The sequence below is a fragment of the Anabas testudineus genome, chromosome 11 (assembly GCF_900324465.2).
Source record: "Anabas testudineus chromosome 11, fAnaTes1.2, whole genome shotgun sequence".
NCBI classification, from domain to species: Eukaryota; Metazoa; Chordata; class Actinopteri; order Anabantiformes; family Anabantidae; genus Anabas; species Anabas testudineus.
This window is the reverse complement of record NC_046620.1, coordinates 10,506,683-10,526,639: the sequence shown is the minus strand read 5'-3', so window position 1 is coordinate 10,526,639 and position 19,957 is coordinate 10,506,683. Positions and strand designations below refer to the sequence as shown.

General features: G+C 38.4%; 3 protein-coding genes across 7 annotated transcripts; 1 reads left to right on the top strand and 2 right to left on the bottom strand.

Moving 5' to 3' along the window:
• The first annotated feature begins 479 nt into the window (after positions 1 to 479).
• On the top strand, positions 480 to 11,099 carry ptpn2b (protein tyrosine phosphatase non-receptor type 2b). 2 transcript variants are annotated; one of them, XM_026347526.1, is made up of 10 exons: positions 480 to 702; positions 1,230 to 1,320; positions 1,420 to 1,520; positions 3,350 to 3,448; positions 4,488 to 4,625; positions 5,125 to 5,334; positions 6,161 to 6,322; positions 6,996 to 7,201; positions 7,349 to 7,444; positions 10,194 to 11,099. In XM_026347526.1, the coding sequence occupies exons 1-10, from the start codon at positions 646 to 648 to the stop codon at positions 10,213 to 10,215; spliced, it is 1,182 nt and encodes a 393-aa protein (XP_026203311.1). In that variant the 5' UTR covers positions 480 to 645; the 3' UTR covers positions 10,216 to 11,099. The 2 variants fall into 2 exon arrangements, with proteins under 2 accessions (XP_026203311.1, XP_026203310.1); XM_026347525.1 differs by lacking the exon at positions 10,194 to 11,099 and adding an exon at positions 8,019 to 10,187.
• Positions 11,100 to 11,966: 867 nt separating this feature from the next.
• Positions 11,967 to 14,551, bottom strand: psmg2 (proteasome (prosome, macropain) assembly chaperone 2). The gene is made up of 7 exons (XM_026347532.1): positions 14,348 to 14,551; positions 13,596 to 13,767; positions 13,235 to 13,293; positions 12,979 to 13,097; positions 12,712 to 12,891; positions 12,440 to 12,560; positions 11,967 to 12,264 (listed from the first exon to the last, which is right to left on the bottom strand). The coding sequence occupies exons 1-7, from the start codon at positions 14,402 to 14,404 to the stop codon at positions 12,184 to 12,186; spliced, it is 789 nt and encodes a 262-aa protein (XP_026203317.1). The 5' UTR covers positions 14,405 to 14,551; the 3' UTR covers positions 11,967 to 12,183.
• Positions 14,552 to 15,367: 816 nt separating this feature from the next.
• Positions 15,368 to 18,848, bottom strand: LOC113153754 (probable 2-ketogluconate reductase). 4 transcript variants are annotated; one of them, XM_026347530.2, is made up of 6 exons: positions 17,474 to 18,848; positions 16,886 to 17,273; positions 16,414 to 16,585; positions 16,148 to 16,326; positions 15,951 to 16,047; positions 15,368 to 15,652 (listed from the first exon to the last, which is right to left on the bottom strand). In XM_026347530.2, exons 2-6 carry the CDS (start codon positions 17,259 to 17,261, stop codon positions 15,496 to 15,498), a joined length of 981 nt encoding a protein of 326 aa, XP_026203315.1. In that variant the 5' UTR covers positions 17,262 to 17,273; positions 17,474 to 18,848; the 3' UTR covers positions 15,368 to 15,495. The 4 variants fall into 4 exon arrangements, with proteins under 4 accessions (XP_026203315.1, XP_026203313.1, XP_026203312.1 ...); XM_026347528.2 differs by having other exon boundaries at positions 17,482 to 18,848; XM_026347527.2 differs by having other exon boundaries at positions 17,514 to 18,847.
• Between the last annotated feature and the right edge of the window lie 1,109 nt (positions 18,849 to 19,957).

Below are 19,957 nucleotides of genomic sequence, written 5' to 3'. Positions count from 1 at the left end.
CTTTTAATAACTATGTTTACTAGTTGACTTTCAGACTCATATTAGCAATACAAAATACAGTATTATCATAACACTTCAATGATCCCTGGTGCAAAATTCACAAGCTACACAGTATGTAAAGTCTTTCAAATTAGAAACATTCAGAACCTATGATCATGAAAACGCTGTAGGTCTGTAAATAAGCTCATCAATATTGATCCTATCAACAATCATCAGCTACATACACAATCAGAATAAATGGTAGTAACTCAACCTGCATAATGAGTGCTTTTAATCAGTGTACATCAAGCTAGTAAGCTACTTTTGTACTTTTACAGTATTTAGTATTTTACCATGTGCTAATGATGCTTCAACTTGATGATCTGAGTGATGTAGAGTTACACATCTCGCTTGTTCGCTGAAACTCTTTGTTGCATTTGGTTTGACAGCTACTGGAGGACCTCCGAGGGCGCATGCGTACATCCTCTTCAGATATCAACTGAAGCTGGGATAACGGACAAACATTTAGCAAGAGGTCGCTAACGTAGGGAAGTAATATTTCTTCGACCAAAAGCTTTTTGGGGTTAAATAAAGAAATTATGTAAATAGTCAACAAGCTAATTACAGTAACCTCGTTTGGAACAGACTGACAGTGCCACAGTGAAAATGGACCAGGAGTTTGAAGACAAAGACTCAGAGGGCCGGTGGCAAAAATTGTACCTAGTAAGTCTGTTAGCATAGTTAGCATGTAACGCTAGCTAACAAGATTGTAGTTACACCAAGCGCGCATTTAATTTAGCAAGCTAACAGCTCGAGTAGCACATTAAGTACTCGATGTCCATCCTGTTATTCGTCATTAGTCACTTTACTTTAAAGTAGAAATGCCCTGTGAGGTTCTAAATGGTTTGTTTGTCAACACATTGCAGCACTTTTATATGATCATGTCTGAGTTGCCGTCAGTTTCAGTATCTTAAGTATGTGCATGTGTTTGTAGCTCTCTCTGATTACAGACCCTACTTCATTTATAGCTGTTCTTCACGGTACGATCTTATTGTTTGATGGTGTATTGCGTTCACCGCTGAAATAAATGTGGTAGTACGCTGTGGTGATCGGAGTAACACCTTTAGCATTTGACTGGCTGTCTACCTCTACAACGACGCGATGGGACTGAACCTCCTACGGTATCAGTGTGGCACACTTTGAAGACATACTTGGAGATTTATTCTTCTAAACGATCTTTCTATTTTCAGGAAATCAGGAATCAGTCCCACGAGTGCTCCTACAAAGTGGCAAAGTATCCAGAGAATCGCAACCGAAACAGATACAGAGATGTCAATCCCTGTAGGTCTACATTTGTGGAAAGTCCACGCTGTTTACTCTGTATTATTTCTTTAAACCAGCAACTATATATGTTAATATTCTCTCTTTTGCTGCTTACAGTTGATCACAGTCGTGTGAAGTTGAAGAACACAGAAAACGACTACATAAATGCAAGTCTGGTAGTAATGGAAGAAGCCCAAAGAAGTTACATATTGACTCAGGCAAGTCCAGACCTTTTTATTTCCCTTTGTTTTCTATGAAATGTAAAAAATAAAAAAGAAAGATTACAACATATTTACATTGCTCTGTTTGTTCACTTAAACAGACCAAATTACAAATATATCTCAGTGTAACGTAGCATGTTAACAGCTCAACATGTTTTTATGTCAGTGAGAATTGTTATTGCCTAATTCTAAAAATCCTTTCAGGCGTCATAACTGAATCATTACCTGATTATTATTTGCTTTAAATGTTGAATTTCGCGTGTAATTGTTGTGCCACTGGGCTTGATGGGCAATGAAATGCGCTTATTTGTTTGAACAGTGTGTACACATGTGTACATGTACAGTAAATGTAGAGGTGGGGATTTTGAAAGAATGAGGCAAATTAGCTACAAAGTAAAGTGCGGTTGAATATACACTCGTCTATATCATTTTATTTAGTGCTTAATGAGTAGTTGTCTAATTGAATCTTAAAACTGTAACTCATTTTTAAAAATAATATTCTAATATTTATTCATTTAAATGATAATTGTATTATTATGTATAATACATATAATACAGTCACAAAAATATTAAATTAGTGTTTCAATTTCTTCAGTATCCAGGGGGTAAATCTGTATGAGGATGACGCTTGTTGCATACCTTATGCGCTCAGCTACATACCTCATGACCAAAAATGGAACGCAGGTCACAGGCTCATCTTAGTCAGCTGCCTGATGATGATAATGTCTTGTGGGTCTGTCTTCCATTATATTAAGGCCAGTTTCTATTTAATAGTCAGCTTGCATGTGTAACAATGCCAGTCACATTGGCGATTGGATTGAAAGCGTTCGCTTGTCTAACTCAGCAGGTTTTATGAGTGCACTTTTTCAGTCTTTACTACTGAAGTCAGGCAAAGCAGACTATTTGTGTAATTACACTGACATAGAAGCCAGTCAATATGTGAGGATCACTGAGGTTGTTTAATGTTTATTTTACAAAAAAAGTTAACGTTACGTTAGAAGCATTGACATGCTAGTGTTGCCAGTGGTTTACGTATCTGTGGTGTGTGTATATGTATCAATATTAGTTTTCTAAAATTGTGTTTTTTGTAGAATTCTTTTGTGATATAAGACCAACATGCACAAAGAAATTCAACCACATAACCAGTGACATATTTGTTATTACTTACAAAACATTACTTTACTGTAATTTTCTCAGCTCTTTAACTTAGTACTTGTTGTAATTTCACATAAATCATTTTAGACTAAAATACTATGATTAAGAGTCAGTTGTTAACACTGAAAATGTTTTGAAGTAATGACTTAAGCCAAAGTCCTTAACATTAGTTACTGAACACAAAGCCGCACAGTGGTGTCTTCAGCCCACACTAATTTGAATATTCTTGAGTCAAATGAAAGGACAAAAAAACCACCAAACTTTGTCATGTGATTTGCCAGACCACAGAAAACTGAGACTTCTTATGTTATTGGAGTTACATTTTACTTGTCTGTTGTGTAGTTACTTGCATCCTAATCTGCACAACATTATTGTGTTTAAGTAACAAAACAAGAGTTGCCTGTGGTTTTGTATGTGTTATCTGTTTTCTGATTAATGTCAGAGTGGCATTTGACATTTGACTAAAAGAGTGCACTTTTTTTTAACCTGACCACATCGTAACCTTTAATGATGTTAACCTTTAAATACACTATTATCATTTTGCACATCGCTGCATAATCATTACCTTAATAAAGACCAGCCTGTTATAATTTTAGTAGATCTAGTTTTCTTGTTCATAACTGGATCTTTATCTTTCTGCTGTTCAACTGATCAAAGTATGTTCTTTATAGGGCCCCCTCAGAAACACTTGTGGCCACTTTTGGCTCATGATCTGGGAACAGAAGACCAAGGCGATTATAATGCTGAACAGGGTCATAGAGAAAGGCTCAGTAAGTGCACAATAAACCCAGACATCTTATTGTCTGGGTTCACATCTGTCATTTTACTGCTTTCAAACACACCCACACACAGAAATACCAAAAAGACCGCTGACAGAATTTGTCATATAAGGACCACTTTGTCACAGTTGGCAGCCCACTGACACTGTAAAGTAATATTCGATACAACTTCATCTTGAGTTTGTGTGATTGGTCCTTTCTGAAGCGTTCCTTTCCTGGATAACTGGAATTCAATGTTTTCACATGTTCACAGATGTATGAGTAGGCGGGACGCAGACAAGCCTCTCAACTCTTTTAATTCCTGTAATCCAGCAATGTGCCTATATCTCTCTGTCTCTCTGACACACACACACACACACACACACACACACACACACACACACGCACATACACACTCTAGCCCTTACTTTGACACATGTGATCTCTTTCCTTTAGTAAAGGCAGCTGGAACGGATCTCACTGGGTCATGATATTCATTTGCAGATTTCCAAACAATGTTTTCTTGGAAATAGGACATAAAGAGCACCTAGTGCACAAATATTACTCTCACATAGATTTTTATGCTCTGCAATTCAGCCCTTGTCTGTTTGCTAAGATTTGTTGTAGACATAATAAGTATATACTGTACATTCAGCAGTGCTGACAGATAACTTCCTGTTCCCTGAAAAGTTGTTACTAATACTAATAAGTGCACTACAAGGAAATTATTTTGGAAGTGAATTTAGGTTCTCATGTTAACTTTGTCTTGATTTGATTATTTCCACTCATGATGTATTAAAAAAGTCTCTACAAAAGAAGTAAGCGTGGAGAAGATGAAGACATAAAAAACAAGTGGAGGGGATTTTAGTTCTCAGCTCTATTTAATTTACTCTCCAGCTATTTTGTCCTCCCGTTAGTCATCAGCTGCTTTCCCTCAAGGTCAATCTGGCTTTTCAGCTAGTCTTTGCTTTCCATCAGACAATTTCTTTGTCAGATGTTTAATTTCTTTGGGCTCTTTTATTAGCTTTCTGTCTTCTTCCATCTGTGACAGGAAAAGTGTGCCCAGTACTGGCCCACGGCTGAGGAGCGGGAGATGTCCTTCAGAGACACACGTTTTTTGGTCACACTGTTGTCAGAAGACACCAAGTCTTACTACACTACCAGAGTGTTGGAGCTGCAGAATATTAATGTAAGCCAGCATTGTTTAGTACGTGGGGGATTTCCAGTAAAAGGTGGCAAAGGAGAACTGAAATGGTTCAAGGCTGTCCCATCAAGATACATCATATGGATCTAGCTTTTTAGACATGAAAACCTTTTTCTTCATTCCTAAGACTCATTGTTTTTTGTTCACACACATTCAGATGGTATAAATGTTTAATGGTATAATGTATTAATACAAACAACACATGTCTAAACCACAGTGTTTCTGCTCATGGAAATTGCATTTAAATATTAAAAATAGAAGGAACACAAGAAACACTAGAAGGGGGGAAAAAAACTTCACACATCTTGTTTTGCTATTTCTGTTTGTCAGGTCGTCAGAAACTGAAACTGTTAAACATCTCACAAATAACCCCAGCCAATACTGATAAAATCAACCCTAGCAGGCCCATTTCATATAAATAGAGGTTTTATAGTTTACTAGCTAGTAATATTATTTGCTATACACTATTTTTCCGCTTTCACAGACAGGGGAGAAGAGAGAAGTCTACCATTTTCATTATACAACATGGCCTGACTTTGGTGTCCCAGAGTCTCCAGCATCCTTCCTAAACTTCCTTTTCAAGGTGCGGGAGTCAGGAGCATTGGGTGTGGATCATGGGCCAGCTGTGGTTCATTGCAGTGCTGGAATTGGACGCTCAGGGACATTTTCATTAGTTGACACATGCCTGGTTCTGGTAAGCCCCTTTTTGGTCTGTACGATGTCTGATATCTTGCTTTAGCGGAATTATCCCACTTTTCTAGGCTGGCCTGTTTTTGTATGACCATAAACAGTTTATTCTGTCACCATGGACATTTACAGTCCATTCAATAAATCTACTCTTCATTATAAGTAATTTATTTTGATACGAAATGAGTGTTTCCTTATTCTCACTAAGGAAAAAGAGTTGCCTTTTGTGTTTGTTACATAGTAATGTAAAATAGACCAATTTTGATATATGTCTATAAATGTTAGTTACTTAATTTTTTCCTGGGCTAATTCACACAGCCCTTGTCCAGTCCATGTCTTATTATCAAATCTATGTAACATATCATTTTTTCTGCCAGAAAGTAAGTTTCTTGATTGACATGAAAACACATTTGAGCACTCATTAATTAAAACAAAACTTTACATAAACCTTAGTAATATTGCTTGATGGATACCTTGTTCAAAATGTAGTTAAACAAGAAAACTTTTATGTGGTTATTTAAAACCCACAGCTCAAATGCAGGGTTGTTTTCTTAGCACTGCCTGTAGGCATACTTGAAAAAACACAAAAGCAACAAGATGATACAAAGGTAGATAAGCCACCTCTAAGAATAAAAGAGTACCACAAAGTCAATTACAATATCTCATCCCAACGCTTTTGCACTACACTGACTAGCAAGACTAGCAGTGTAAAAACGTGTTAGGTTTGGATTTTTTATTTTCTTTTTCGTGACAAAAACAACACAAGTCTCAAGAGCAGTGAGAGAAAAAGCAGTCCATCCTGATCAGCTGAACTGAAAGGCTGTCTTCTGCAGATGGACAAGAGGAAAGACCCCTCATCAGTGGACATCAAAAGCATTTTGTTGGACATGAGGAAGTACCGCATGGGCCTGATCCAGACACATGATCAGCTGCGTTTCTCCTACATGGCTGTCTTTGAGGGAGCCAAGTACATCATGGGAGACTCGTCTGTACAGGTGCGAGCACCACACACACCATAACCAGTTCTGTCACTCACACTGACACATGCCCTCTTTAATTATATACAGACATAACTAAAAGTGTTGTTACCTTTCTGCTTAAAAAGAAAACTGTTTCTTCAGGATTAAACTGAAACTGACGTTTGAAATGATTGTTTCAGTGTAGTATATTTCCTTCATATATGTTGCAATGTACTAATCTTTTAACATATGTAACTCATGACCTCACAGTTCTTTTTTATAGTTTTTTTTTTCTAATGGTCAGTTTGTGAAAAATTTTATTTTGTTGAATTTTTTCACCTAATTAAGACTTAGTGCAGTGGCCATGTTAGAAAAACATTTGCGGCTGGGTACGATGGATAACCTACTTTGAGCCTTGCAAACCAAGGCTGAAACTTTGAGAGTGAAACTGTGATTCTTTTATGTTCTATTTTTATCTGCCTCTCTCTTCCTTTGCGGCCTTTCTTATTAGAGAAGGAATTTCTTGACTTGTAGACTTTATCCAGTTGTTATATTCTGTTCGACCAAATGAAATAGTATCTGTTGCCAACAAATGTTAGTCTTTCATGTTGCCCCCTTTATTCTATTGTATATATTTATGTATCAGAAAAAAAAAACTTGGAACATCTTCCTGCTCTTCTTTTCCCACTTCACTGTCGTTCTTGTATAGAACCGGTGGCGGGAGTTATCCAGGGAAGACCAGGAGCCAACATCAGAGTCTCCCCCGTCAACTCAGCCTCCGCCCAGGTGTCCAGAGCGATTTAACGGCAGTCAACGAGGAGGCCAGCTGGAAGAGGCAGGAGACTACAGACAGGATGGCAAATTACCCGCACATTCTCCCTGCAGGGAGCAGGAGGTGGACAGCAGCACAACACAGTCAGTACACTCTGTCTTTAAACTTCTTTTAACCAACAACTGTTTTTGCTGTAAGGGTGCCTGCAGAGCATTAAAGTTTCTATTAACGGCATGTATCAGCAATATATCTTTTGTTTTGCTCATTTTACTATGTTTTGTTTTTTACAGCAAACGACGCAGAGAAGACAGTATCTCCAAGTCAGGCACAGCCAAAACACCACAAAGCAAGCCCAGGACAAATGACTCGGAGAAGAAGAGAAAAAGGTGGGTAAATCTTTTAGCTGAAGCCACTTGTTTTTATATTTCATACACAAAACACTATCAGCATTTCAGGATGGTTGTCATACACTATCACAGTATTTCATTTGTATTTAGTACTTGCAGTAACTTATCCTGACAAGTGTCTTCCAGTTTCCTTTAGACTAAAAGGAAAAGCAAAAATTGTATCAGAGAAGAGAGATATGAGTCACTTTACATCCTCCACAGAGGGAATCTAGGCTTTCCTAGTGTATGACTCAACCGCCTAATAACAGAAGTTAGACTATTTACAGCACCGAGGCTTCGTTTTCCCTGTATTTATGATGTTCTTTATTTAACGCAAAGCTACGAGATTAGTTGACATGTTCTTCATTTGCTTCAAGTTCTCATAAGCAGGACACTTAGACCTGATGAAGCATTTATTTCTGATGACTTTGCACCTTCCTAAACCAACTCACTAAGTCATTTCTGAGAAGTCTTCCTTTGTTGTGTGACATGTCAGTGTAGTTCCTGTAATATGGCCAACAATGCACCATTTCTGACAAGGTCTTACTCTACTGTTGTGGTTCTTCCTGGACAGTTTGGGTTGCATTTGCTGCACATGACAAGAGCTTGGCTGTCCAGTGGGGGGCAGTGTATCTTTACCCCCTCTGAGACAGCAACAGCAACCACGACGAGCACATTTAGAGGCGGATGTTTACCCACAGCTTTAAAAAAAAGAACGGCCACTCTTGTACACTGAGGTGTGTGTGTTCCTGTGTGAACTCTGTGTGTTTTTGATTCTCTTGGGGTTTTGTTCTCTTTGTGATTCGCTTGGCTCCTGTGGTTTGGAGTTGTGTTAATTTTGGCTGCACTCGAGCATGTGTGTGTGTGTGTGTGTGTGTGACTTGTGTGTTCATGTGTACTTGAGGTTAATGGTTGTTGACGCTCTGAAATGTCAGACTGTCTTGGAATAATGCAACTTGCTAATTCAAACTGTGCATCATATTCAAATTTGGTGGCAGCTTTCAGTTTTTTTCAATTCTGTTACTGATTTAGAAAGTGCAAAGCATAGTTATAATCAACAAGCACAGCTTTCCACATACGTATTACTATTTTATGCCAGGTAAAGTAGCCTGGACAGAAATGTAGAATCACTGATGATCCCTTGACAGTCATACAAAGTATATCCTTATGTAAAGAGGTAATTATTGTCCTGGTTGAGGTGTTCAGTCCAGTAAACTAAATGAGCTGGGTCTCATTTAGGTTTGCAGCATGTTCCTGTGTTTTTCTGTTACTCATTACTTTCAGAGTTGAAATGAGATCTTTATGGTTTTTCACAACCTTGCAATGGCAGTATTCCTAATTGTTTTGAGTGTGTTAAACTGCATCAGTTGTGTTTTATCCTTCTTGAAGTTTTTATTTTCTCCTAGAGATTAATGGTCAATGCTAGGAAAACTTTTTTGATTAAATAGGAACCTGTTAAACAATATTGTTTCCGTACTACATCAAACTAGTTAAATAGGGCTCTACTAAATATAATTTTTACTATAGTTACACATGCACGTGCATCATCGGTTAATCTATGTGGTCTCGAAAATTAAAATGGTAAAATAAAATTGTTGCTTTTGTAATGTCAGGTTGTACAAATTTCAGGTGTTTCTTAATACAAAGTACAGCAAGTATAGACTCTTTATACTTAGTAGGCACTTTGTCGAAACAACAGAAATTACACATAAAAACAAATTTAACAGATGGTGAGTTGAATTATATCATAAATCAAAGCACTATGGCGACAAACACTGGCTCCATCAATATCTCTGGAGCTGCCCTGTGAACTGCAGAGCGTCCGTTTAGCAGACGGGTTCTTGCATTCAAAACTTTAACGACCATATTTGAAATAGGTTTATATTTTTACATTTTTGTGAATAATAGTAAAACTTACTAAATTAACATGTTACAACAGCCTGTCTAGTACAGAAAGTGTTACACTATTTACTGTGCTTGTACTCGTACTGTACTTGCTTGTTGCATAGGTCTGCGTAATGTGTTGCTGAGATTTGGGAGTTGTGCATGTCAGCTCCTCTGCAAGTCTTTACAACCTCCAGTTACATGTAACACCTGTCTGACACGTTGGTCTGCATAGATGTTTACATGTAACAGCTGGGCAGTATACTACATGAAACATAATAGTATTTCAAACTCCAGTGCTCTACTACATCTTTTTGGCAAGTTTATTTTTTATTTTTTATTTTTTTTATGCAACACAAAAAACAGCAAATGAACTAGAGGATACTACGAATTCTTGCTTGTCATTTGACCTAAAGGGTTAATCAGTGATCAGTGATTTTCTCACCAACTAAATGACTAATTATATCTATTCTACTCTGTCCTTTAAAACCCTTTACGTTATCTGGGGATGGGTCTTTGTTTAGCTCAGATAATCAAATCTTATATATGATAATACTCTGAAGAAATCAAATGGGGAATTTTATGAACAATTGAACCGTATGAAATGTTGCTTATTAAACATGACGGCTGCTTTCTCCGCATTGATAAATCAGTCTGATGTTGGTAATAATCAAAGTGATTGAAGACACCGTATCGTGCCATACCTCCTGCTAGCAGCTACGTTTAATATTGCAAACTTCACCAAGCTTGAGACACTAACTGGATTTTGTGGCACATGTTCTCTTGATCACTCTCGTGCTTCACTGACACTCTAGAAATTATTTTAAAAGTTCAGCCTCTTGAAATGTTTTGTGTCTTGTGACAGGGCAAAAACCAGTGACTGCTAACAACCTCCGCCTGCGACTACAGCTCTGACAGCAAAGCCAACATCGGCAGGGAACTCCAGCTCTCTCCCAACCTCGGTGTCACTCTTCCTCACCTCCACCTCAACGTTTCTCCTCTTTTTTTCCATCACATTTGTCTGTGCAAGCCTAAAAGCATTATTCAGCGACAGCACACCTCGTACTTCTAATTCCTGTTAGCACCATGTCCCTCCCACATCCTCCTCAGTTGTCACTCCCCACTTCTTGTCTTTCTCATATCTCATCTTCTTCTCTAAACAGTTTACAGCAGATACTCTGACATTCTTTGAAGAGAGCACACTCAAAGACACACCAGCGCTTCACACCTCAGCTGCACCTCTACCACCGCCTGTGTTGCTCTTGGAGTCAGAAAATCAGTTTTTTGCTTTAATATTATATTATTTGCAGCTTTGCCATTTTATTATGCTTATTTGCATTTCTAAAATTAAGACTGAAAACAGGGGCTATGCATTGCCAATTTGTAATGGTGTTCATATGTGTATTTTTAGAAAACCCTTTTTCAGAAGCAAACGTAAAAATGTTCTATTTTTTATATGAAATTACTTGAAGTTTTTCACATTGATGGGGGGAGTTAGTTTAATGGGAAGTATTGCCTCCTCCCACATGAGAAATTCAGTGGCGTGTAATGTTTCCATGATGTATATACTGTTCTTTTTAAAAAGATGTGTAAAAAGACATATTTTTGTTTGTAAAAAACAACAAAAGACAAAGTTACACATTTGAATACAGTAGAAAGCTGATTTGATGACTTGTTCTCCTTTTGAAATGAATTTGTCTTAAGTTTTTCTCTCTCCTAGAGTGTAATCTACAAATAAAAGATCTTATCTCTCATCTAGTTTACATAACAACCTTTGTCTTTGAGCTTTTCTTGTTACTTTACCACAGATCTGCAACTTGAACTTTCATTGACAGCACTACAGAACTTAAGGACTTAATTAGATATTTGAAAAAAAAATTGGACTGTAATGAACAGTCAGACCAGTTTTTTCTCTGGAGGGGTCCACGCTACTAATTTTCACACCACACTGCCCCAAGTGTCTCAAACTGGTAACATAGACAGGAAAAGCAGACACAGCTCTTGCATTTTAAGTTATCACCACGTCTGATGAGTTTATTTTGAACTACACATGGTCAAGGCTGACCCAGCGGGGTCACTTCCCCAAACACCCCTCACCATTAAGGTGTCGGCCAACTATTTACAAAACAGTCCAATTCATTGGACAGTTAATTCATCTGAAACTGCTTTTAGGGGATATTTTCAGAATTGCTGAACAGTTTGCCGCGTTTGTTCAAGGCTTAGTTAATAATAGAAATACCTACGTCATGCCATAATATTTTTCATATGATGAATATGTTCTTTTCAGAATCAGTGTTTTTATGGTTTTCCCAGAGCTTTCTCTCAAACTAAAATGTTGTCAGGACATTCCTTTGCCCACAACTACTCTACAAAGAAACCAACCAAAACAATGACGCACACAGAAAGGAAAACCACAGACTTGGCCAGTTCTACAAGGTCAAAGTATCCTGTCCTGTTGTCAACACCATCTAAGTTGTTGTAACATGTTGTGGAAAGGAATCAAATTACAGAGAGGAGGGACTACCAGGAACACCATGTGGCCCTTTGCCAAACCACTTTCAGTTAAGTGGGTGGAGGCAAGGTCCACTGAGAGTAACACAATCGAAGTCTTTATCATTGTAGATAAATTCACACTGGATTCTTGTAAAATTTGTTTTATTGGAAAGACACTTAAATCCTGCAATACCAGGAAACAATATTCTACATGTGCATGTTTGGGCCAAGTGCTGTTCATGACATAATGTTTGTCTATCTAAAAGTTATTATCAAAATAATGTGTGGGAGGGGAGAGGTGTCATTGCTGGAAATGTGACTACAAACGTGTGAGTTTTCACAGCTTTGTCTATATGTGGATTTCAGAACAGTGCAGGAGGGATACCACTACCAAAAAGAAGACTCCATGAGCTTGGGATTTTCCATTTGGGGGTTTCTTGGCTCTGAAACACAAGTCAGAAAAAGATGTTTTTCATTTTACAGTTGTAGATTCCAAACAGTGAACTGATTTTTGCAGCATCTCACTGAGCACTATTCTGCAAATTCATATTCATAGTGTACTGAGAACTATTACAACAACAAAATGTGCAGTGTTGTTTACTCAGGTTTGTCACTCACAGGATTGTCCAGTAGATGGAGCCAGTCGTTGAGATGGTTGACAAGGGTGAAGGCGTCTGGGACGTTATCGCCTTCTGAACAGAAGAGCAGCAGCACAGCCAGCGGAAGGTCCTCTGTACAACTAAGCACGACATTGAGCACATGTGTTCAGAGGTGGTTATTCTGCAGCGCTGTGAATCATGACACACGTTTCCCTTTGCTGTTGCAGATCAGATCAGCATTTGAGGGCAGCATAAAATTGCAGGCACTTTGATTCGGCTATCTGTCTCTACCTGTCTGTGTAGAGTCCTTTGGTGATGCCTCCTCCAGGGATGCAAAGGCGTGGCTCTGTGTCGGCGTCTGTCAGTCCTGGGAAGGCTGGCACTCGCTCCATTTCCCTCCAGCCCAGCTCCTTCAGAGCATCTGCACTCACCTTCAGCAGCGACGGCGTGAACAGGTACCTCACAGGAGAGCTAAAATGAACACCTTACATTTGTTAGGAATTTTAAAACAGCAAAGGCAAAGAAATAAAGTAAAGATGTGAGGTACAGCGTATGCACCCCTGCAGCTGTTGGTCATCCCTCCTGTAGGCGTGACTGCTGGACAGCACCACAGTCCTCGAGAACCCGCTGGCTTTGATCCAAGACACAATCAGTTGACGAAACTTTTTGTTTTTTGTCTACAATTAAAACAAAGGTTGGACCTATAAGTATAACAAAACTATTTACATTTTGGGTTCAAAAACATACAATTTATTTAATTATTATTTACTCATAAACATTATTCTACTTTCATGTAAAAATAAAAAGTTTTCACCTGAATAATTGGCGCCCTGATCTGAAGAACCGCTAACTTGAGTTCTGGTGCTGTGTAAACTGTGGATTAGAAAAAATTGAAAGAAGAATGAAGAATTAGATTTTTTTGAATACCATACCATAATATATTTACTTTTTTACTCTCTTCAGTATGTGAACACTTTCCAGTCTTCTTTTAATGCTGGAAAACAAATATATCTGAGCAGCACAATAATCCAGCTTGAGCCAAACCTCCTGACAGGATGCACATTTTATCAAGAATTTGTATCTAAAGTCTTTCACTATATATTTTTACCTTTTTGCTAAACATGAATGTTAGAAACCTATGTTCTTAAGGAAAGAAAATACAGCTAGCTTGGTACCTTCTGCAGGCGTGTGAATCTCCTCAGCGTCGTCTTTGCAGGTGGCATATGGGTTGTTCCCAGCCATCGGGATGAGACAGTCTGTGTGTATGTGTCCTACTCTGCTCATGTTGAGATTGGACACTATGAGGTCCACCGCCAGCTGGCCCACATTGCCGACAGCCACCGCTGGCTATAGGAAGAATGAATAAATACATAAATAACAAATGAGCCAAATTTAAAAAACGATTATTCCAGCTTCTCGTGAAGATTAGTGACTTTTGATCAATCCTCTGAAGATGTTGTCTTGGGCTATAGATAACTGTGATGGCCATTACTCACTATTCACTGATGTTAAACCTCACAAAACATCGCCACATTAAATAAATACCACAATGCTGCTTACACATTAATGCATGAGTAATGTTAATCTAATAATAGAAATAAGAAAACAGATGTCATTTTTATGCAATGAGTAGTTTATGTGTGATTGGGGTTTGGTAAAGAATATGAAAATGTTGTCTGCTGTGATATATATATTGAAGTGATATGACTTGCACTGACAAAAACCCAGGTGCAGATTTGTTCCAGCTCTATTTAGAAAACGGGGTTAAACAAACCTGACACAACACCGATAATCTCAGATTAAAGCACTGATCATTTCGCAAATACAAACACTGAGGAGAGTCATGTAACAACGTTAACTGGGTGTTGGGAGGAGTATTTGTATTATATGTATAAGTGAAACCACAAGCTCCAGATGTGTCACTCACCATGACGAGGGTGAAATCTTTAAAGGAGGGCGACGAGTTGTCTGACGCGATAAACATGTTTCCTGTAAAGGGTAGACACACTGAGCCAAACTAGTGCTGAGTAAGAGAAAAGTAAATGTTAAAAACCTTCTATATCAAACAAAAAGATATTCTTCCGGTAGTTTCCGCTTCTATTTTCATGCCTGGTGTTGAGGACCTTCTGCTCCTTCGCTCGGTGTCGATTGTTGATGACGTAACAAGTTTGGTATCTGCTGTGTGCCTGAACAAAATGGATCGGCAAAGCTTTTATTTTGGGAAAAATATTTACTATAACTCTACACTGACTGTCACAATATAAGTTTATCAGTCTGTGTATCTTTTAGGACATATAATGGAAGTAATGCCTAGAGATTGTTTTATTTTAATCAGGGATATCGAAAGTTAACCACAGCTCCGCAAAGATTCACTACGTTTTAGAGATCTGCAACTCACACGGGAAACTGTAAAACCCAGTCAGCATTTAGCAAAACACTACTACTACTACTACTACTAATACTAATACTACTACTACTAATAATAATAATACTACTACTACTAATAATAATACTACTACTACTACTACTAATAATACTACTACTACTACTAATAATAATAATACTACTACTACTAATAATAATAATACTACTACTACTACTAATAATAATAATAATACTAATAATAATAATAATAATAATACGACTACTACTAGTACTACTACTACTACTAATAATAATAATAATAATACTACTACTACTACTACTAATAATAATACTACTACTACTACTACTAATAATAATAATAATAATAATAAGACTAATACTACTACTAATAATACTACTACTAATAATAATAATAAGACTATGCTGTCAGTTGTTAATAATTTGACACAATAATTATATTGTTTGGTGAACATGTGCTTCACTACTGTGTAAGACACTTAAATTATCAGGGAACTAAAAAAGACTTTAAAATCATTTGAATTCAAATGAACTGATACACTTATCATAAGAGAAATGTTTATTACAGTGATTGTGGCAGATCGTTAGACATGACAACATACAATCAAACTGGTTAAAACTAACTTATGGGTAAATCAAAGCACTTAATCTGATATTGTAATGTCAGTGAAGTTATTTCACTGTGACTTCGTTCGGAACAGGTTGGTCTTTCACTGCAGCCAGAGCAGAGTCTACCATCATCTGTACCATCCGTCTTATTGTAGCATAAGTGTTGGTGCCAACGTGAGGGGTGATCAGCACATTGGGAAGGCTGAGGAGAGGATGATCCCTGCACAAGATGAAGCAGAGGGACAGAGTTGGTTGAGTTCTAGTAAATGTTAAATCCTGCTCAGTGTTAAACAGCTGAAGAACGTTTACGTTGTAACAGAATTTCAGATCTGAATAATAGTGTGTAAAGTTGTAAAGAAACAAACAGACAGCATTATCATTTCTACAAGTAGTAGAATTGTTCTTGCATGTCAGCATGTCTTGTGTTCCTCTGCAGTTTATTTGTGAGACCAGGTTAAACTCTCTAAAGTTAATGTTAAATGCTTCCTGTCAAGTGAAGGTGCTTTCAGAGATGAGACCTTGGTAAAGGTTCCGGATGAGTCACATCTAATGCAGCAGCTCGAATCACTCCAGACTGGAGAGCTTTAACTAAAGCATCCTGGTCCACAACCAGACCTGAGTCATGAAAAGAGGTAAATTAGACTGAAGACTGTTTCAGAATAATCTTAACATTTGTTTCTCGTTCGTTCTATTGTAGGAAACACGTGATCCCCACCTCTGCTGATGTTGACCAGTGTTGCAGTGGGTTTCATGAGGGACAGCTCCCTGTGGCTGATCAGGCCTGTGGTTTCTGGGGACAAGTTGACTGCGAGCACGACGAAATCCGACTCTTTAAGCAGGTCCTCCACGTTCTTACAGTAAGTAGCGCCCACCGCCCGCTCATCCTCAACACTCCTGCACAGCACAGAGAAGACGCTGTGTGTCGACATCCAATCGAACCATTCTTACTTTCATACTCTTACGTTTTCACCACACGTTTACCTCCTCCTCCTGTTGTGATACAGGATCTTCACGTCAAATCCTTTGCTTCTCTGTGCGATTTTGTACCCGATGTCTCCCATTCCAATGATTCCCAGAGTCGAGCCTGTGACTTCAACTCCGAGCAGATTTTGAGGTAAATGTCTGGTTGTGGGGTCGACAGATACTTTGTGACCTGTACGTACATTGTGAAGACAATTTTAGTCATTAACATTTTTACAAATGCTTGTTGATCAGCTGCTGGAACATAATATACAAATTAATTAACCACTTTTAATGATAGTTATTGAGGCCCACTAATCTCTGCTTCAGTGGTTTCACAGACTGAGGAGTAAAATACATTTTGACTCTCTTTGATGGCAGCAGCAGGAGGTTTTTACAATCAATTAGTTTCAAAGCTTTTATTTTCTTAGGCTTTCTGCTACAAACTATTTCTAATTGTGTTGCAGGTTGGGCAGGATGGAGTTGACCTCACCCTCAACAATCGTCCGTGCCGACGCCAGAAGCAGTGCCATGGCGATGTCTGCAGTGGCGTTGCTCACCACACCGGGTGTGTTGGTCACCTTCACCCCGAGACTGTTGATGTACGGCACGTCAAGGTGGTCGATGCCCACCCCGCCGTTGGAGACCACCTTCAGCGATGGAAGGAAACTGAGCAGCGATGGCTCGGCGGCGGGACAGGCGTTCCACTGGAACACAGCCTGGATTTTAGGACCGTGCAGCTGAGGGTTTTTTAAGAAGTCTTCGTGGCAGATGATTTGGAAGTGTTGTCTCATTATGTCCACGGCTTCTTCAAGTAAACCCTGCTCCCCTACTTCTGAGATCAGAGCCCATGGTTTGTCGTCCCCCATGCTTCTTTGGTGCTATAACAGAGCACAGTATATATAATGTCACAACATTGCTTCAATAACAAATCAATCACTTAAGTCAAATATGCCACTTGTTTAATTCAATTTTCAATTCAGTTTTATTTGTATAGCACCAATTCACAACACATAAAACACTAATGTCATATTTAAAGACCAAATATGTCTGAAGAAAACATCACGGTGAACTTATTTACTTGCAAACCTGAAAAATGAAACACAGATCTGCTGACTCACAAATGTCTCTTGTTCTGGTTTCGTTCTGATCCTGACACAGGAAGAACTACTAAGGGAACCTGGAGGATTTCAAAATAAGAGCTTCTAAATGACCATGAATTAGCATTACTGTCACTACCAGTGGTCAGACTAACCTGGTTCCTGCAAAAATATTACAGGTAGTGATTACATAGTTAATTCGAAAATAATTAAAAGACAAATATATATTTATATATATATAAAACTGCTAACCAGTACTGCAGACTTACAGTTCTTTAGTGTGAAGCTGGAACTGGAGATTTTCTCTGTTGTAGATAAAGTACAAATAGAGATTTAAAATCAAATCCTCTCATTTACTCTAAATAAAGTACAAACAGATTTCCATTTGAGAAGTTGATCTAATAGCAGAACAGAGGCCTGTCTACACCTTCTGGCATTGAGAGGAAGGATGGGGATGAATTCATTAAGCACAGTGACTGTGCAGGCAAACGCTTCAGGGTGGTGCCACAGTGATTAAGGGTGAGTATACCCCCACTGCCCATCAAGAGACTTCAAGGCAAATGATTATGTTTAGTTCACTTCCTGTTTTTCAGCTACAGTTCCTCTTATTGGACCAACTTGTGAGATTCTCAGTGGACGTTGCATGAAATATGTCATCGCATTATAAGCATTTGTACTCTAACAGCAGCTGTGGATCATCAACACAATGAGGAAAATGCAAGATAATAAGAACGGTGTACAGGGGGTAACGTGAAAAACTAAATGAGGCCTGTATAAACAACATGAGTGTGTCAGATAAATTAGGAGAGTGTGAGAAAGGATCTTCACATTCAGATGAGCTAAACGTGCCTAAATTCACAATAAAACGTTTCTTTAGAAGCCACAGAAGAAAAGTTTTCTTTGACAAGTTGTTGTCACATCTGGCAGAGCCGCCGCTTTTTCCCTTTATGTTTTTCGAAAGTGCATCAACCCACAGTGCAGCCAACACTCACTCAACCACAAGAAAGGGAGCAGCAAGTTTTTTACTTGAGGTGAGAAAAGAAAGAGTAAAACAGGATGGTATTTGAAGGAAGCTCTTCTAAACCACCTCTGGTGACACTAAATGTCTCAACTTCAGGGTGAGGCTGAAATTTAATTCAAGTCCTTCTATAAAAAGCATTAAATTCAATCTGCTGTATATTTAAATTCACATTTCAAATCAATGTCTACCTGAGGTGTTATTAACAATATCTACATATGTATATTTATTTCGAGTGTGTGCACCTGTGCCTCAAAATGTCTGTGAACAGCCCTGTTTGAACATACACTGCAATAAAAAAGTCACACACTGTAATATTTTGCTGCTCGCCTTTAGCCTTTAGTTTCAATAGCTCTTGCAATATCACAAAATTCATTCCTGTACAGAGTGGCATTCATTTGTAACCAAGCTCTTGTCTTGATGATGGGGGAGTCTTCTCCAGCACATCCCAAAGATTCTCAATGCGGTTAAGGTCTGAACTCTGTTAAGGCCCATCCATGGGTGAAAGTGATGTGTCATGCTCCCTGAATTGGAATGTGACATCAAGGAAAATATATCTATTGATGGAATAACCTGGTCATTCAGTATATTTAGATAGTCAGCTGAGCTCATAACGCTGCTGAACCTAGACCTGATCAACTGCAGCAACCCCAGTTCTTAACCCAGTCTTAGTAGTTTCATCATCTCTTTAGATGTTTTCTTTGCTTGATTCATGTCAATAATTTGACCCGTCTGAAAAGGGAAGCTACTCACTGCATCAGTTAGAGTTAAATAACTTGTTGTCAGCTGAAAAATAATAATCCGTTTAGTAATTATCCAAAGTCAAGGAGGTGACTTTGTTTTTTGTTTTTTTTGGATGAACATATAACCGCTAGGTGGCACTAACACATTTCCTGGTGACATGAAGAAAGCACGTTTCAGTGTTTTAAATGGGTTTATTTGTGCAGGAAGTTTTACAAGCTGCTGCTCAGATTGTGTGTGTGTGTGTGTGTGTGTGTGTGTGTCACAGTCTTATTAGAGTCACTTTTCCCCTTAACGTTATAGCCTTTCAATACTCACCACACCACGGGTAAAATTGTGTTTTTGGCATACATAACAGTTTGAATATAATTGGATCAATTTTGCCCGTTAACAATGTGTCACCATGTGTCGAGCATGCATGAAATGTTTTATTTAGCGGCACGCATTCACACAGGAAACTTATCATCACCATGTTTCTATTGCTGTACTCTTACAGACCTGACTGGTGGTCAGTGACACATGGAGGCTAACATCAGCTTTTGCTCAAATGATCTATAAATACAAGCTGTCATAAAACTCTCCATAGTCACTTCCTTTACGATCTTTAAGAACCCTCTTTTGGTGCAAGCTGGTGATAAGGTGATGCATTAAGTCTGTATCGTGTCAGGTGAAGTCGTGTGCATGCAGCTGCAGATCAGCAGCAGCT

What these genes read in the sequence shown, in the direction of transcription:
- psmg2 (XM_026347532.1), bottom strand. Translation starts at nt 14,404, where the DNA reads ATGTTTATCGCGTCAGACAACTCGTCGCCCTCCTTTAAAGATTTCACC. An exon ending in GATGACCAACAGCTGCAGGG is followed by an intron (nt 12,892 to 12,978) that starts GTGCATACGCTG and finishes TGTTCATTTTAG; the next exon opens with CTCTCCTGTGAGGTACCTGT. An exon ending in AAAGGACTCTACACAGACAG is followed by an intron (nt 12,561 to 12,711) that starts GTAGAGACAGAT and finishes TGTCGTGCTTAG; the next exon opens with TTGTACAGAGGACCTTCCGC.
- LOC113153754 (XM_026347530.2), bottom strand. Translation starts at nt 17,261, where the DNA reads ATGGGGGACGACAAACCATGGGCTCTGATCTCAGAAGTAGGGGAGCAG. An exon ending in GGCACGGACGATTGTTGAGG is followed by an intron (nt 16,586 to 16,885) that starts GTGAGGTCAACT and finishes ATGTACGTACAG; the next exon opens with GTCACAAAGTATCTGTCGAC. An exon ending in ACTGGTCAACATCAGCAGAG is followed by an intron (nt 16,048 to 16,147) that starts GTGGGGATCACG and finishes TTCATGACTCAG; the next exon opens with GTCTGGTTGTGGACCAGGAT.
- ptpn2b (XM_026347525.1), top strand. Translation starts at nt 646, where the DNA reads ATGGACCAGGAGTTTGAAGACAAAGACTCAGAGGGCCGGTGGCAAAAA. An exon ending in TTGACACATGCCTGGTTCTG is followed by an intron (nt 5,335 to 6,160) that starts GTAAGCCCCTTT and finishes TGTCTTCTGCAG; the next exon opens with ATGGACAAGAGGAAAGACCC. An exon ending in TCGGAGAAGAAGAGAAAAAG is followed by an intron (nt 7,445 to 8,018) that starts GTGGGTAAATCT and finishes CTTCCTGGACAG; the next exon opens with TTTGGGTTGCATTTGCTGCA.